Below are 15748 nucleotides of genomic sequence, written 5' to 3'. Positions count from 1 at the left end.
ATGTGAAATACGGGAAGAAGAGTATAAGAAATTATGGTGAACAACGAATGTTGTAATCTTTGGTTAAATCTCAGTGGATGTGGTGATTTGGGAATTAGAACATAAAAGAGACATACTGTAGGGCAAAACTTAAAAAAAGCCTGGAAGTAAACTCATAAGCTACCTCAGCAATACCCAGGATTTGGAGAGAGGGGTTGTAGAAAGAGATGTGGCCCAACGGCCTCCTCTTGTGAGGAGGAGACTTCTTAATGAAAGGTTGGGGCCTAGTTGATCTTTATATCTGATATAGCAATAGAGGAATCGATTTAAAAATAATCGCTAGAGTTTAGAAAGTAACTATTAGCAGAATGGAAACATATAAGAACTTTCAAGAACAAAGTGAAAAGTTAGAAAAGAAAAAGGAGAAAATTACAAAGTTTAATAAATAGTAAATATTAAATAAGACAGAAATGAATAATACCAAGTATACGTTACTATGAGAAATGCAAACAGTTTGACTTCTCCAACCAAAGACAAAGAGATGCTATTAAAGGAAGATATTAAATCACAGAGTGGGAAAGATAAACCAAGCAAATGTAATAAAATATAAAATAAGACTTAGAATACTGTTATTAAATAAAGTGTAATTTAAGGCCCAAAGCTATTAAATAGAAAGATCTGGCATATACTAAAGGGTAAAATGTAAAATTGACAAAGAACACATAGTGGCCACAAACTTCCATGCATCAAACAACATATGACAAAATATAATAAAATGAAACACAGTAATACAAGAAAAGCATGATAAAAAAACACAGCCATAGTAAGAGGCTTAAAAATACTTCTTTCAAAGTTTATCAAGCAGACAAAAACTAAGAGGGGTTTAGAAAATCTGAATAACAAAGTCAACATGCTTGATTCATAGATCTCCACCAAACATTTACAAAAATTGGTCATGTACATGGCCATAAAGAAAACTAATAAATTACAAAAAGCGCATATTTTACAGGTCGTATTCTCAGATCAAAACTCATTAATATCAGAAACCAAAAATGAAAATATAGTTTCACAAACTGTAACTACTTGAAAAATAAGAAATAAACCTTTATATAACTCTTGGGTTTTATCCCCCTGACTTACCGAACAAACCAACCAACCCTAAAACTGAAATAACGAAGTATCTAGAAATTTACGAAAGAAGGACACTTCATATAAAAATCTACAGGGATATGTATGTCATGAAAATTTCTGAAAGACTTGGAAATAGGCAAAAAAGATTACTGGTTGTCCCGTCATATCCCAGCTCTGGGTTATCTAATTCTATAGCGGTCAATGCCTTTTAGTGTTTTTGGGATATTTTACAACTTTGTGAGTTACAGAAACATATAATAATGCAAAAAACATATAAGAATGTAAACACACTTTGTGGGTGGAATGCAACTGATGGTTGCCCTGTAGACCCTAACCAGTTTTGCATCTGTCTGTAAATTTGCTTCAGCATTCCTGATTGCCTGTGTAAGCATTCATTGAATTCTCCTTCAAACCTGTTGTAACAACTCACTGATTTCCTCATTAATTAATGAATTAAATAAAATTGCTAACACATGCTCATTTTATATTTGTATGGCAGTCATGATTTAACTTTGAAAAAAATGATCTTTTAACATAGGTGAAGTCATACTGGAAAATATACAGCTTTAAATGCTTTCCCATTATTAAAGGCTGAAAATAAGTGAACTTAATACAGGAAATTAGACTAACAAAATAAACTGAAAGGAAAGCAGGGGAAAGAATTAATAAAGATACCTACTGAAATGAATAAAATGGAGGAGTAAAGAGAGAATAAATAAAAGCAAAAGCTTTACTTTTACATAAATGACAAAACAGATAAACTCCTGGCAAACTCCCTAAGGAGAAGACTGAAAATACAAACAAAACACAACCCACCCCAAGCCCTCCAAACTCCCCCAAAACCACCCACCCCAAAAAAAGTAACAAGAGCACTGTTAGATTAAAAAAAAAAAAAAAAAAAGCCAAAGATTCTAAAATAATTTTAGGAGAATGTTAAGTGGAATTACAGAGCAAAATGAATGATTTTTTCTTTTGCAAAGTATGTATTACCAAAATTTATCAGGTTGAGACATAAAGTCCAAATAGACCATTAATTACAGAAAAAAATAGAAAGTTTGTTAAGAATGTACAACGAAAAAGGGTATCAGCCCAGAAAATAAACAGATAATTCCTGAAATAACAAACTATTGCTGGTCACTGAAAAAGGAGGAAAGAGCCTCAATTTATTTTCAGAGTAACATAACCTAAAACAAACAAACAAGCAAAGTCAGAGAACAAAGAAGAAAACCAGCATTCATCTGCACTTACACATATGGTTATAAAAATTTCAAGGAAAATATTAGTAAATGAAATCTAGGAATGTATTAGAAGAATAATCCAACATGACCTAGACGGTCTGTTTCAGGCATGCAAGAGGCTTCAGTACCAGGCTATGTCCTACACTAATTCACATAGCAGCATATGTAAGTACAAAACCCAAATATTTATGTCAAGAGATATTTAAGAGATATTTGACAATAATCAGCAACCCACCTCGATAAAAACTCTGAAAATGGGAGAAGAAAATGACTAAGTACTATAAAAACTGTCACCCAAGGAGTAGCATATATTATATTAAATTGGGAAATTCTAAAGCCATTCAAGTTAAAAGTAGAGATGCAATAGGGATGCCAGCTGTTTCAACATTGCTTGGAGGTTCTGACTAATACAATAGGACAAGACTGCAAAATAAGTAGTATAAGTATTGCAAGGGACAAGAAAAAAACACCTGGGAATGAGGTGACTATACCACAACCATCATAAGTCATATTTATCAGCGACCAAGAGTTTCTAATAAATACTTACTGTCAATAAAAATTTTTTTCTAAGGTAGTACAATATAGACAAGTATACCAAATATAGCTATTCTCTATGCTTGCAACAAATAATTATTTTAACATAAAAAAATCCTATTTACAGTTACAATAGAATTCAAAACAACAAGAAAATACAGGCCCTATTTAATAAGAATAGACTGTATATGAAGAAAACTATAGGTTACAACAGGGTTTAAATAAAAGTTTTTGGGTGGAAGATTTAACATTTATTTTTTATTTTTTTGGCTGCACCGTGTGGCATGTGGGATCTTAGTTCCCCAGCCGGGGATCGACCCCATGACCCCTGCAGTGGAAGCGTGGAGTCTTAACCACTGGACTGCCAGGGAAGTCCCAGATTTAACATTTTTAAAAAGGTCATTCTTTTCATGAGTTCATGTAACCATACAGATACAATTCTAATACAAATCCTCAAAAGGTTTTCTTTTTGTGGGGGGGAGGGGTAATGGACAAAATGAAGTTTGTTTAGAAATATGAATATTTAAGAATTGCTAAGAAAATTTTGGAAAATAATAGCTACGGGGAGGCTTTGCAAGTCTAAAAGATACTAAGGCTTACCTTAATGCTAATATAATCAAATATGTAATGTTGGCAACTCAGAGAAGATATAAAGATCAGTGAGACAAAACAGAGATTCTAGAGATAGAGCCAAGTATATTTGGGAACTTCATCTAAAGGTGACATTAAGATTTCAGTTCCAAGGAAAATAATATTTTATTTAACACGTGGTCCTGGTATAATTGGGCAGCTAAACTCCTATATCATACACATATAAATATGAATTCTGGCTGCAGAAACTGAAAACAAATAATGAAAATATTAAAGAAAAAAACCTCAAGGGAAGGGAGGACTTTCTTAGAAACTACAGGAGCCACAAATAAAGCACTAGAAGAATCTGACTGCATACAAAATGATTATTTTTATATGGAAATAGCACCATGAGGAAAGTCAAAAGACAAAGGATAGGAGGGGAGAAAACTCAGCACCATTTGACAGACATGGGGTTCACATCCCCAGGTGCCCAGCAGCCCAAGGAGAAAAATAAGAGTATGAGTTTAAAGTTCATAGATAAGAAAAATGCAAATAATCAACAAGTCTATGCAGAGATGTCACAGAGATGCAGATCAAAACACCAGCTCAGGAAACGCACAAAGACCAGATTACCATTTTCACACATCAGACCTACAAAACTTCAAAAGATTGATAACAAGATTCGTGATAGCTGGAGCCCACACCACCAATGAGACTATCGTTTTGAAAAAATCGTCTGAATCAATGCAAGTACAAACTACAGAAACTCATTGAAACTCACTTTGGGGACGCTAACCTACAGAAAGAAAAGAAAGCACAACTGAATAAGAGGAACTATGTAGGATGTTTACTGTGGCAGTTTGTAATGGCAGACAAACCCCAAAACAACCAAAATACCCATGAATATGGAGATGGGTGAATAAAGCATGGTGCTTATAACATGGTAAGTCATAGTCTACCGTTTGCTTAAAAAAAAAGGTAGGCATAGCTGTACTGACACACAGTACTGTTAATAAATGGAATAATAAGAGCAAGGTAGAGAGAAATGTACATAGTGTGATACAATTACTATAAAAATAAGGGAAAGCCTTTTCTAGGTTATCTTTTAAGTTGGTATGAACACAGAGACCTTACTTATCTTGGGTGAGGTGAGAATAGGCTGGAGATTATTGGCTTGGTTTTTGTACAATTCTATATATAGTTTATCACAAGGAACAAGTTTTGCTGTTGTAGTTTGTTAAAAAAATCCAAATATGCATGTGTGTGTATGTATATGCATGTATGTGTATGTGCATTATATGTATATACGGAAGGCAGCAGTTCCGTGGAGATATAATGATATAAAGAGAAATATAGTATATAAAAAGAAAATAGTATGCTCAGTTCAACCCCAACTCTGTCACTGGAGTAGAAAACATACATACGGGACTCCCCTGGTGGTCCAGTGGTAAAGAATTCGCCGTCCAATGCAGGGGACGTGGGTTCAATCCCTGGTGGGAGAACTAAGATCCCACACCCCGTGGGGCAACTGAGCCCGCGTGCCACGACTACTGAGCTCGTGCGCCTCAATGAGAGAGTCCGCGTGCCGCAAACTACAGAGCCCGTGTGCCACAACTAGAGAGAGAAAACCTGCACGCCACAACTAGAGAGAAGCCTGCATGCCACAACAAAGCCCGCAGCACAATGAAAGATCCCACATGCCGCAACTAAGACCTGATGCAGCCATAAATAAATTAATTAATTAAATTAATTTAAAAAATAGAAAACATACACAAGCATAGAAAAAAAAGATTAGAAGGAAGTCCATTAAAATGGTCACAATTTTTACATCTGGAGAGTAAAATTATTAGTGACTTTTAAATTTTTCTTAATAATATACATACAGATGGTCCCCAACTTACGATGGCTCAACTTGACAATTTTTTGACTTTACGATGGTACAAAAGCAATACACATTCAAGAGAATCATACTTAGAATTTTGATCTTTTTCTGGGCTAGCACTATGTGGTCTGATTCTTTCTCCCGATGCTGGGTAGTGGCAGTGAGTCGGCCATGGGTCACGAAGGTGAACAACTGATACACTTACAACCATTCTGTACCCCTCCAATCTGTGTTTTTCACTTTCCTTATTCATTAAATTACATGAGCTATTCAATATTCTCTTCTAAAATAGGCTGATTTTGCCCAACTGTTGGCTAATGTAAATGTTCTGAGCACATTTAAGGTAGGTGAGGCTAAGCTATGATGCTTGGTAGGTTAGCTGTATTAAATGCATTTTCAACTTAATCATATTTTCAGCTTACAATGGGTTTATCAGGACATAACCCGTTCGTATGTCGAGGAAGATCTATAACGTGTTTCCCATATTTTGTCTCTTGAATACACATTACATTTATAATCAGGAAAAAAAATCATTTAGAAGTTGAAACTAGGGGCACACTGGGAAAAAAGAAAGATGTAGAACACAGGTTCATGACAATAGAAGTTTCCCAGGTAAAATCCAATGGCTGAATAGTTTCCTAAAGAACTGCAAGCAATAATTCTAAAGTGATAAAATTACTAAAATACTAACAGAGTAAGCTGCAAGCTTTTTTGATTTCTTACCAAACCATAGTTATGATGCGTTATCATCACTGCTGATACGAAAATAATTTCTGGCGAAGAAGAAGGATCAAAAATAAAAAGACAGAAGACAAAGCCCAGCTTGAGGATATATATATATATGTATGTGTTTTTGTTTTTTCTTGGCCACGCTGCGCAGCATGTGGGATCTTAGTTCCCCGACCAGGGATGGAACCCGCGTCCCCTGCAGTGGAAGCACCGCATCTTAACCACTGGCTTTCTGGGGAAGTCCCTGTATGTGTATCCTAAGGGATGCTGACCTTCTATTTTTAACAGGCAATTCTCAAGGTTTTCAACATCACCATTTTCCATATTTCCTTAGTTTGTTATTAAGAAAAAAAAGCGGGAGGGAATAATATCTTTATGTAAAAGTGAATTGATATGCATGAGAATTTTAATAAGTTTGTGTGTTAGGGAATAAAATTAAAATGTTGGTTACTCTGGTAAAAATGTATCTAAAGTGTTCTCACATTTTAAATATGCTTCTCTCACAAGAGTAACCTCCCCTCCTCACCAATCCTTGCTCATGCTCTGTGACAGCATGTTTCATTTATGCAGTGTTTATTAAGAGCCCACCCTGAGTTGAAGATAATGCTAGAAGCTGGAAATCAGAGATGAAGACCCAAATTCAGGTCTTTGGATCCAAGCACGGGTAATTTGAGATCGCTCTCTGGCGCCACCTACTGATCACACAGCATTTCAATTCAAAACAGACTGCAATTTGAACTTCCCTCTCCTCAATACAGCCCATGCTTTGGACCTAGGTGCTTTTCCAATCCCTCTCATCTGATCCCTGGGACTGCACGTATATTACTATCTAAAACAATGCCATCCTAGAAAACTGTCCTAAAGGTTAATATTATAATTAACCTAACCTAAAGGTTAATTATATTACCATCTAAACAGAAACGTCAGGTTTGTCACTCTGAAGTTTCAAAATAAAAATGATAGTTGGGTCACATTAGGCACCACACATATTTGATTTGACTGTGAAGAAGGTAAGGCATTTATATACTATTTATGAGAGGACTAAGAACCTTTGCTTCTTCAAGTTCTCTTTAATTATATAATTCAAACCCCAATAACCCAAATCATACTGTGACTCTGAAGAATCACTAACATTTGTTATGTTTTAATGATGTAACAATTTATTAGGAAACCATTCCTTTTTTTCCCTCATTTATGCTAAACCTTTTTTTTTTTTTGATCAAAAATCCATGTAACATTATGTAGAAAATGGTCCTTCATGCCGATAGATTTGTATCCATGTATTAAAAAACTAATACCCCAAACATTGGGGGTATTTCAGAACGGGGACTTAAGAGAGGCTGAGAAGCACCATCTACTACACAAATTTAATGAGATGGAAAAAACCTTTATTAGAGTTGGCAAATCAAGTTGGAAGCAAACAAATGTATTCACTACTCAATTCATTTCATTCCAACCCCTAATCGGGATCATCTTGGTAGTATTTAAGATTCTACAGCACTTAGAACACCGCGATTCAGAGGTCTCAAAATTATCGCAGCATAAAAAAATTTCAGTAAGCAGTATAAAATTACAATTTATTATGGGGGCGGGGTGTTTTCACAACAATCCTTAAAAACATTAAGGGCAAACCTCTTACAGAATTCCATTTCTGACTTCTTTTTTGGTCACTCCTTTTTCCCCCTTTCTTTTGTTTTATAAGCACTAGTCTGGTATGGAATCCGCCGGACAGAGCAAAGCTGGGTGGGCGCCTCCTTGGATGATGGAGTAAGTCTGCTTGGGTAATTCTTGCTGAGAGGTGGTGGAGAATATGGGCGGAGCCGTGGTGGCCACGGCGATGTTCTGGCCTCCGTCGCTGACCACAGTCACTTCAGCGGTCCCCTCCTGAATCAGAGCGTTCAGGCCTTCGAAGTCAGTGCAAGTAATGCCCGAGCTGGTGATGAAAGTCTGGTTGCCAGAGCCTTCCTGGGGGCCGCCCGGGGCCGTGGGGATGAGGGTCTGGTGCAAAGTGCCTCCGTCCGTCTGGTCGTGAGTGGTCAGCAGGACAGCCGGCTGGGGCATCGCCGCCGCCTCGCTCGGACACCCCGAGGAATGAGGAGGGGCGATCAGATTGACCTGGCGTAAGATCTGCAGCCGGCTGTTCCCGGGCAGTTCCTCTGGGTTCTGCGCCACCAAGGCGGGCTGTACGATGTTCACCGCGGCCGCCGCAGCCTGGACGATGGTGTTCGCCTGGGGCACCTGATGGCCAACGATGATTTTGACTCTGCCCTCGCTGAACTGGGGCACTTGGCTGGGCTGGAGGGGCACCTGGAGGTGCCCCACAGTGAGGGGCGCGGCGGGCTGCTTGCTGGGGTCGATCTGAAACTGCAGGACGGTCACATCCGGGCTCTTATTCTCGCTGTACTCACTGTGCTGCCGCTTGTGGCTGCGGAGCGAGTCCTCGCGCATGAAGGAGGCATCGCACCGGTCACAGTGGAAGGTCTTCTTGGCGTCCAGCTTGGCCACCTGGCGGCTGCTCTGCCGGCCCGTGTCTTTCCTCTCCGAGGCCTCGGTCTTGACCACGTCGCCGTGGAACTTCTTCACGTGCTTGCTCAGGTTGCTGGGCTGCTTGGTGTCGAAGCTGCAGTAGTTGCACTTGAAGGGGCGGTCGGTGCAGTGGATGCGCTCGTGGATGCGCAGGGCGGCCTTGCTGGAGCAGGAGTAGCTGCACTCGGGGCACTTCTCGGGGTGCTCGGACTGGTGCACCCGGCTGTGCTTGCGGAGCGTGGCCTTGCTGTCCCCCAGGAAGTCACAGTGCGGACACTTGAAGTTGTTCCCGCTGTGCTTGATGCGGATGTGCGACTTGAGGTTCCCCTTCATGGTGCAGCGGACATTGCAGAACTCGCACTTGAAAGGCTTCTCCCCCGAGTGCACGCGCATGTGCCTTTTCAAGTCCGAGCTGATTTTGAACTTGGCGCTACAGAGCCAGCACTGGAAGGGGGCGTCCCCTGTCAACACAAGGTGAGTTTCGATAAGAACAGGCAGGCAACAACCATAGCGGATCCCCCCGAAGCACACACCAGAAAATCGCTTATACCAAGGCAGGCGGGTGGAGACCTTCTAACTGCAGCTCCTAGCAGCCCCTGGGAGAAAAAAAAAAGAGGGGTCGGGGGCTTCTCTCCTTTTCCCAAACTTAAACCACCACCACCATTATAACACCCAGAAGAAAAACGGAGATTGAAAATCAAGCTATTTAACTGTCCCCAGTAAAAAAACTAAGATTTGCGAGTACACTTAGTATATCCTTGAAAACAGTCAAGCTATCGTTCCTATGGTTATTGTGTTCGCTCTGCTAGGGAACCATTCGCGGTTGTATAATTTTGCATAATCCGTTGATTTTGGTTGAGTTACATGTTGTAACAGATTCAAGGGCACATTTTCAAATCAGTCAGCTCCATGCTCACTCATCAGAATATTCTTTTTACAATGATTGAAACGCCCAGCTTACACTTCATGCAGATTTTTATTAATAAAGACGTGTTTATTGCGCACAATTTATTTATCCCACATTGCCAGCTGCGTTCTTTACTTGTGAAGTTACAAAATCCAGCTGCTTGATTTTTTTTTTTTTAATTCATGTTCGGTGAAAGATGAACAGGAAAAGCGAAATTGCAACATCTGAAAGGACATGATATTCCAAATTTATTTCCTCAGTGAATGCCAAGTCCCAATCATCTGATAATTCAAGCGAATTGGTGACCCCGCCCATTGCAATATTGTTTAAGCAAGCAAAACAACAGCAGCTAAGGTTCTTCGGTGGCTTCCCGGATGGCAGGCGCCCTGCTGAGCATTCCACAAGAATGGTCTCATTTGATGATCCCGACATTCCCATGAGGTGGGTACTATTATCAATATTATTCTCAACACTACTGTACAAATGAGGAGGCTGAGGCCTGGAGCGACTCTATCACTTGTTTCCAGTCACTCGGTAGTACGTGGCAGAGCTTGGATTCCAACCCAGGCTGATTCCAAAGCGGGTATTCTTTTTTTTTTTCTTTTTAATTAAAAGACTTTTTATTTTTTTAGAGCAGTTTTAGGTTTGGGGAGATTATACAGAAAGTACAGAGTTCCCATATGCTCCTTCTCTCCCCTGCACGTCGTTTCCCTCTTATTAACATTTTGCATTAATGCAGTACATTTGTTACAACTGATGAACCAATATTAATAGATTATTATTAACTAAACTCCATAGTTGACATTGGATTTACTCTTTGTTTTGTGTATTTCTACGGGTTTCAACAAATGTATACTATTACATATCTACCATTACAGTAGCATACAGGATAGTGTCACTTCTCTAAAAATGCCCTGTGCTCTACCTATTCACCCCTAACCCCACTCCCTGAACCCCTGAAATCTCTGATATTTTTAATTGTCTCTATAGTTCTACCCTTTCCAGAATGTCATATACTGGTTAACATCTTAGAGTATGTAGCCAAAGCTGGTATTCTTGGATGCTAGGTGATTATCTGTACATATGACTAATGTTCACTTTCTTACCATAAGCTCCAAAGAGTGGGACTGTGTTCTGGCTTTTTGGTATAAGACCTATAACATCACCATGAGCTGTTTAATAAATGCAATTAATGATGGAGCAAATTAAACAAGCTTCGAGAAAAGGAAGAAGCCCCAAACTAAACAATGCGTTGCATGACTAAATGCCACTGAGATCATTCACGTGAAACTCTAGAACAAGGAATGGTAAGCTATACAGACTGTGCACCAAATCTAGCCCACAGCCTGTTTTTGTAAATAAAGTTTTATTGTAACAGAGCCACGTCCATTTGTTGTGTTGTTTCTGGTTGCTTTCATGCTACAACTGGCAGAGGTGAGTAAACTGTGATAGACACTGTATGGCCCGCTAAGCCTAAAGTATATTTACTATCTGGCTCTTCATAGAAAAAGTTTGCTGACTTCTGCCTTAGCATGTTGCTCTCAACCTTTTTTATGCCACGGACCCCTTTCTGGCAGTTTAGTGAAACCCATGCACGCTTTCTCGGGGTAATGTTTAAATGCACAAAGTAAACGAAAATAAAAATCAAAAGGAATACAAAAGAAACTAATTACATTGAAAATTATTAAAAAATTAAAAGAAAAAATTTGTGATTTGGCAATGTGTGTGCATTAAGTAACAAGCTCTAGCGGTGGGTCTAGTGACTACACCAATTTCTAAATAGAGAAGAGTGTAAACGATGTTTTGATCTATCAAAAACATGTTATAAAAAGATCTGTGGGCTTTCCTGGTGGTACAGTGGTTGAGAGTCTGCCTGCCAATGCAGGGGACACGGGTTCGAGCCCTGGTATGGGAAGATCCCACATGCCGCGGAGCAACTAGGCCCGTGAGCCACAACTGCTGAGCCTGCGTGTCTGGAGCCTGTGCTCCGCAACGAGAGAGGCCGCGACAGTGAGAGGCCTGCGCACCGCAATTAAGAGTGGTCCCCGCTCGCCGCAACTAGAGAAAGTCCTCACACAGAAACGAAGACCCAACACAGCCAAAAATAAATAAATAAATAAATAAAAAAAAAAAAAAAAAAAAAAAAGATCTGTGATTTCTACTGGCGACAAGTTCACACGCACTGTAATCAGGCTGGATGCCTATTTTCATAACTGAAGGACACGTCACATTTCAGTAAGATGAGTGAAAATGAAGATGTAATTTTTTTCCTCATCCAAGTTCAGGGTCCTCCTAAATTCTACTCATGGATCCCTGGGTGGAGGTGTCTGTGGACTCAGAGGAAGAATCACTGTTGTAGAATGTTCTACTAGGTCTTCCAGTTACATCACTGCCCAAATTAGTGACGATCTGTTTGCCTTTTTTTTTCTTAAAAGCAATTTAGCAGAGGTCAAACCCAGAAAAACCAGATAACCAAATCTCACAGCTGAGTCGCAGAGCTTAACAACACTTTTTGACGTGAAGGCAAAGGGTTTAAATCTTTTCATCATCATTATCTTCTTTTTCCTTTTCACCATAGATTTATTTCTTAAATGAGGCAGACTGGTCAGTACCAGTCCCACTGGACCATAAGGTCCCCAAAGCTAATGACCACGTTCATTCCTGCCCACTATCTGACCCTCACAGTGTCTGGTACCTGGTGAGGATTTAATGAATGTTGCTCCGTGAACAAGCAACTGATATATTTAAGCTGACAGATCTTTCTTGAGTTTAGGTTGCTACTGAGACAATATAGTCGATCAAAGAGATGGAAGGGTAAAGACAAAATCCTATTAATTTTACAATTTGTAAAATTTTACAAGTGCCACAGATTTATAAAAGGGAAATGAACATTCCATGGAGATACTACATAAACAGCATACATTTAAATTTTTAGAAAATACATTTTCTAGACCAACTTAAAGATGCTATTATAAATGAAATGGTTAAGTTTACCCTCCTAAGTCAAGATGATTCTGAACAACTTCCCTAAATGAATCCTTCAGCGCCTCTAAATTAGGCTGAGATTTCTGAAGAAAATCAGATGGGTGCCAGTTGTGCCAATGTCTTAGCTTGCTGTAGTAGATTAATGTCCCCAGACCTCCCCACCTCCTATCGCTCCCTGTAGCCATGGCCTCTGCCATGTATGTAATTATGCGTGCTCTCCCGACAGGGGCAGGACGACTTGCCATGACCCCTAATAAAATAGGCTCTATCACGTCATTGGATTTGGCTGATGGTATGTTAACTAGACTTGATACAAGTAATGGCTTGAATGGGCTTGTGAATCGGGGTTTGCTCGCTTGTACCTCTGTCATCCATCGCCAGGAGAAGGTCAATCCTGTCCTAGCCCGCTGATCCCAGGAGGAGGACAACAGACGTGGAGCACAGCTGGATTGTTTCAGCCAAGGCCAGTGGACAGCCAGCCCACAGCCAGCAGATTCTGAGATCTGTAAGTGAGCCCAGCAAAGACCAGCAGAGTTGCCCAGATGACACCCAGCTGATCCCCCAAAATGAACAGAGAAGGCATGTTGTTGTATCCACTGAGGTTCTGTGGGGGTTTTTGTTACACTGCATTATTGTGACAACAGATAACTGATATACATATTGGCATCAAGAAACAGAGCGCTGCCGTAACAGAAAACTGAAATACGTAGCTTTGGGTTTGGGGGGCAGGTAAAGGCTGGAAAAGTGGCAGTGCACACATTTCATGGCAAGCATTTGGGAAAACTGTCGCCTGTCGTAACTTAGAAGATAGAAAATGTACCCACTGAATTCTGGACTTGAGGAAAGAGATTCATTAGTTCTAGGCCGAACAGTGAAAATGTCTTACAAGCTGCATATGATAAGGTCCCACAAGAAACACACAAATTCAAAAAAGAACTGGCCATTTTCAAAATGGAATTTAGCGAGAATACAGAAAATCAAAGATGTGCTGGGTTAGATGAAGTTTCCCATCTTCAACCAGCAAAAGATTTTCAAAGTAAGACAAAAGCCTGGGGACAAAGATCATATCCAGAGAACTGATCGCAGAGGGAAGAACGAATGAGAAATGAAGGGTGTAAGCATAAGGTTCTTTGTTAAAATCTCCAAAAGAATAAAGTTGGTGCCAAGGAAGTCCTCTCAGCTGGACAAGGATTCCTAAAAGTCTCACCGGCTTCAACCTACAGAACATTATTTGCCAAAAGTGCCTATAATTGAGTTTAGAGGAAAGGCAAGTCTCCAAAAGAATTATGGGTGTGGCTTTTGGCACACAGATACACAGGAAACTCACAACGTTTTTAAGATAGCTCTATCAGCAAAGCTGTCAGTCGAGACTAAAATAAAATCTAAAAAGATCCCAACTTTCGGTAGGCAGGAAGCAGGCTGAGAAAGCTTCTCAAAGGCACATTTTCCACTCCTTTTCAGAAGTGGTTAAGGGAGGTGATGAAAGGATGCTCCAGTGAGCAGAGTCAAAAGTCAGGCAGCCGAGTCAATGCCTAATCAAGAAACATTCCCTGTTCCCAGACTGGGGGCACCTAGAAACATCTGCCCAGAGGGATTTCAGAAATCTGTGCACCAGTGACTGCCAAGCGCCTCCTGTTCTTCCCCTTTGGAACAGCAGGAATATTATAAGTATCCTGGCTGCGTTTCACTGCCGCATGTTGGGAGTGTGGGGACAGACAGCTTGTCTTTTTATTGCAGAAGGCTCTCGGTCAAGAGAAGCCATATCTATACCTGATGGAGACTCCAAGTTCCTGGTCTTTAAGCCTGATCCTATGACTGGCTAGGCTTGTGTGGGTCTTGGGAGGCTATGAATGCATCTGCAGAGAGATGTGAATGATGGTGGGGTGAACTGGTGAATGATGGTTGGTGCAAAAATGGCCTTTGCCATGTAACCCTGGGATGACCTTCCACTGTGGGTGAGCTCAGCCCCACCCCTTGACACCAGGCCCAACCATTTAACTTACTTTAGCCAATGGGATGCAAGCAGAGGCTCAAAATGAGCTTACACATTGGGGCATACTTGTTTTGTCTTCCATGCAGAGGTCTGCCCTTGTCATGAGAAGGACAAACCTGGAGTAGCCCAGAGGGAGGCTATGAGACATGTGGGCAGAGCCAGACTGCCCCAGCCAAGGCAAGGAGACAGCCAGCAGATCCCCAGCCAAGGTCAGCGGACACCCAGCCTTTCCCACACATGTGATTAAGCCCGGCCAAGATCAATGGAATGTCTAGCCAACTCCCTGCTGACCTGAAGTATGTGAGCAATAAATGCTTTTATAATATGCTGCTGAGATTTTGTGGTGGTTACACAGTACCATTGTATCAAAAGCTAAGAGACACATTTGCTAAAAGGAAAACATACATCATTTGTTAAGTTACCTACTCAGCTGAGTTTTTTCATCAAGCTGTCCCATGCTGAACTGGTAAGAGTAGTCTTTAAAAGATGACTGAAATGCCTAACCATACGTTATGCAGACATTGATTAAAAATGCATTGCTTATATCTGTATTTCATTTAGCGCACCTCCTCAGTTAAGTACTAGTGAATAGGGTCTAAAGCTACATAAAGATATGTATAAAGTTACAACCTTGATGTTTTTCCCTATTTTACAGAGAAAGCGACCTCTGAGCAGATGAATTGCAAACCATGGAATGAACTAACGTGCCCAGGTCCTTTACTTAGGTTGTGACTCAGTGCTTGAAGGCGCTGGTGATTTAAGCAACAGGAAGTTGGGGGCGCAGCGTAAGGACCATGTGAAGGACTTACCTGTGTGGGACCGGAGGTGCACGGTGAGCTGGCTGGAGTTGCGGCTGGCGTACGGGCAGATCTGGCATTTGAAGGGCCGCTCGTCGGAATGTATCCGCAGGTGCTTGTTGAGGCTGCTGCTGTCCGCCGCGGCGTAGTCACACGTCTTGCACTTGTAGGGCTTCACGCCCGTGTGGCACCGCATGTGGGTCTTCAGCTTATCCTTCCGGCTGAAGCACTTGCTGCAGACTTCACACTTGTGGGGTTTGTCTCCTTCAGACGTGCACAGACGGCATCAGGAAACAAGATGAAAAAGGAAAAAGGCTTATTTCCCACTGCCTTATGAAAAGCGTAAGACACAGTCACCCAAGAATATTTAGAACCCCCCCTCCCCGCAAAACTACACGGATGATGGGCAAAGAGCTAACGTCTTGGGAGAGGAGGAATTGCTTCTTCTATGTTGTTTATTAGTATTTTCTAATT

At 40.7% G+C, this 15748-nt stretch overlaps 1 protein-coding gene across 4 annotated transcripts in view; it reads right to left on the bottom strand.

Moving 5' to 3' along the window:
* The window catches only part of ZFP64 (ZFP64 zinc finger protein), a 75578-nt gene that overhangs the window by 41101 nt on the left and 18729 nt on the right, over positions 1 to 15748 (bottom strand). For 2 of the 4 annotated variants that reach the window (XM_082428382.1, XM_082428381.1), the window contains exons 5-6: positions 15287 to 15538; positions 7627 to 9053 (exon numbers count right to left, since the gene is read on the bottom strand). In XM_082428382.1, coding sequence (XP_082284508.1) covers positions 7771 to 9053; positions 15287 to 15538 — 1535 coding nt within the window. In that variant the 3' untranslated portion in view covers positions 7627 to 7770. Of the gene's footprint in view, positions 1 to 7626; positions 9054 to 15286; positions 15539 to 15748 lie in introns of those variants that run through there. The other 2 variants (XM_082428384.1, XM_082428383.1) reach the window with 1 other exon arrangement.

This window comes from Balaenoptera physalus (assembly GCF_965194825.1).
Source record: "Balaenoptera physalus genome assembly, chromosome: 16".
NCBI lineage: Eukaryota > Metazoa > Chordata > Mammalia > Artiodactyla > Balaenopteridae > Balaenoptera > Balaenoptera physalus.
This window is presented reverse-complemented; position numbering and strand designations above follow the sequence as displayed.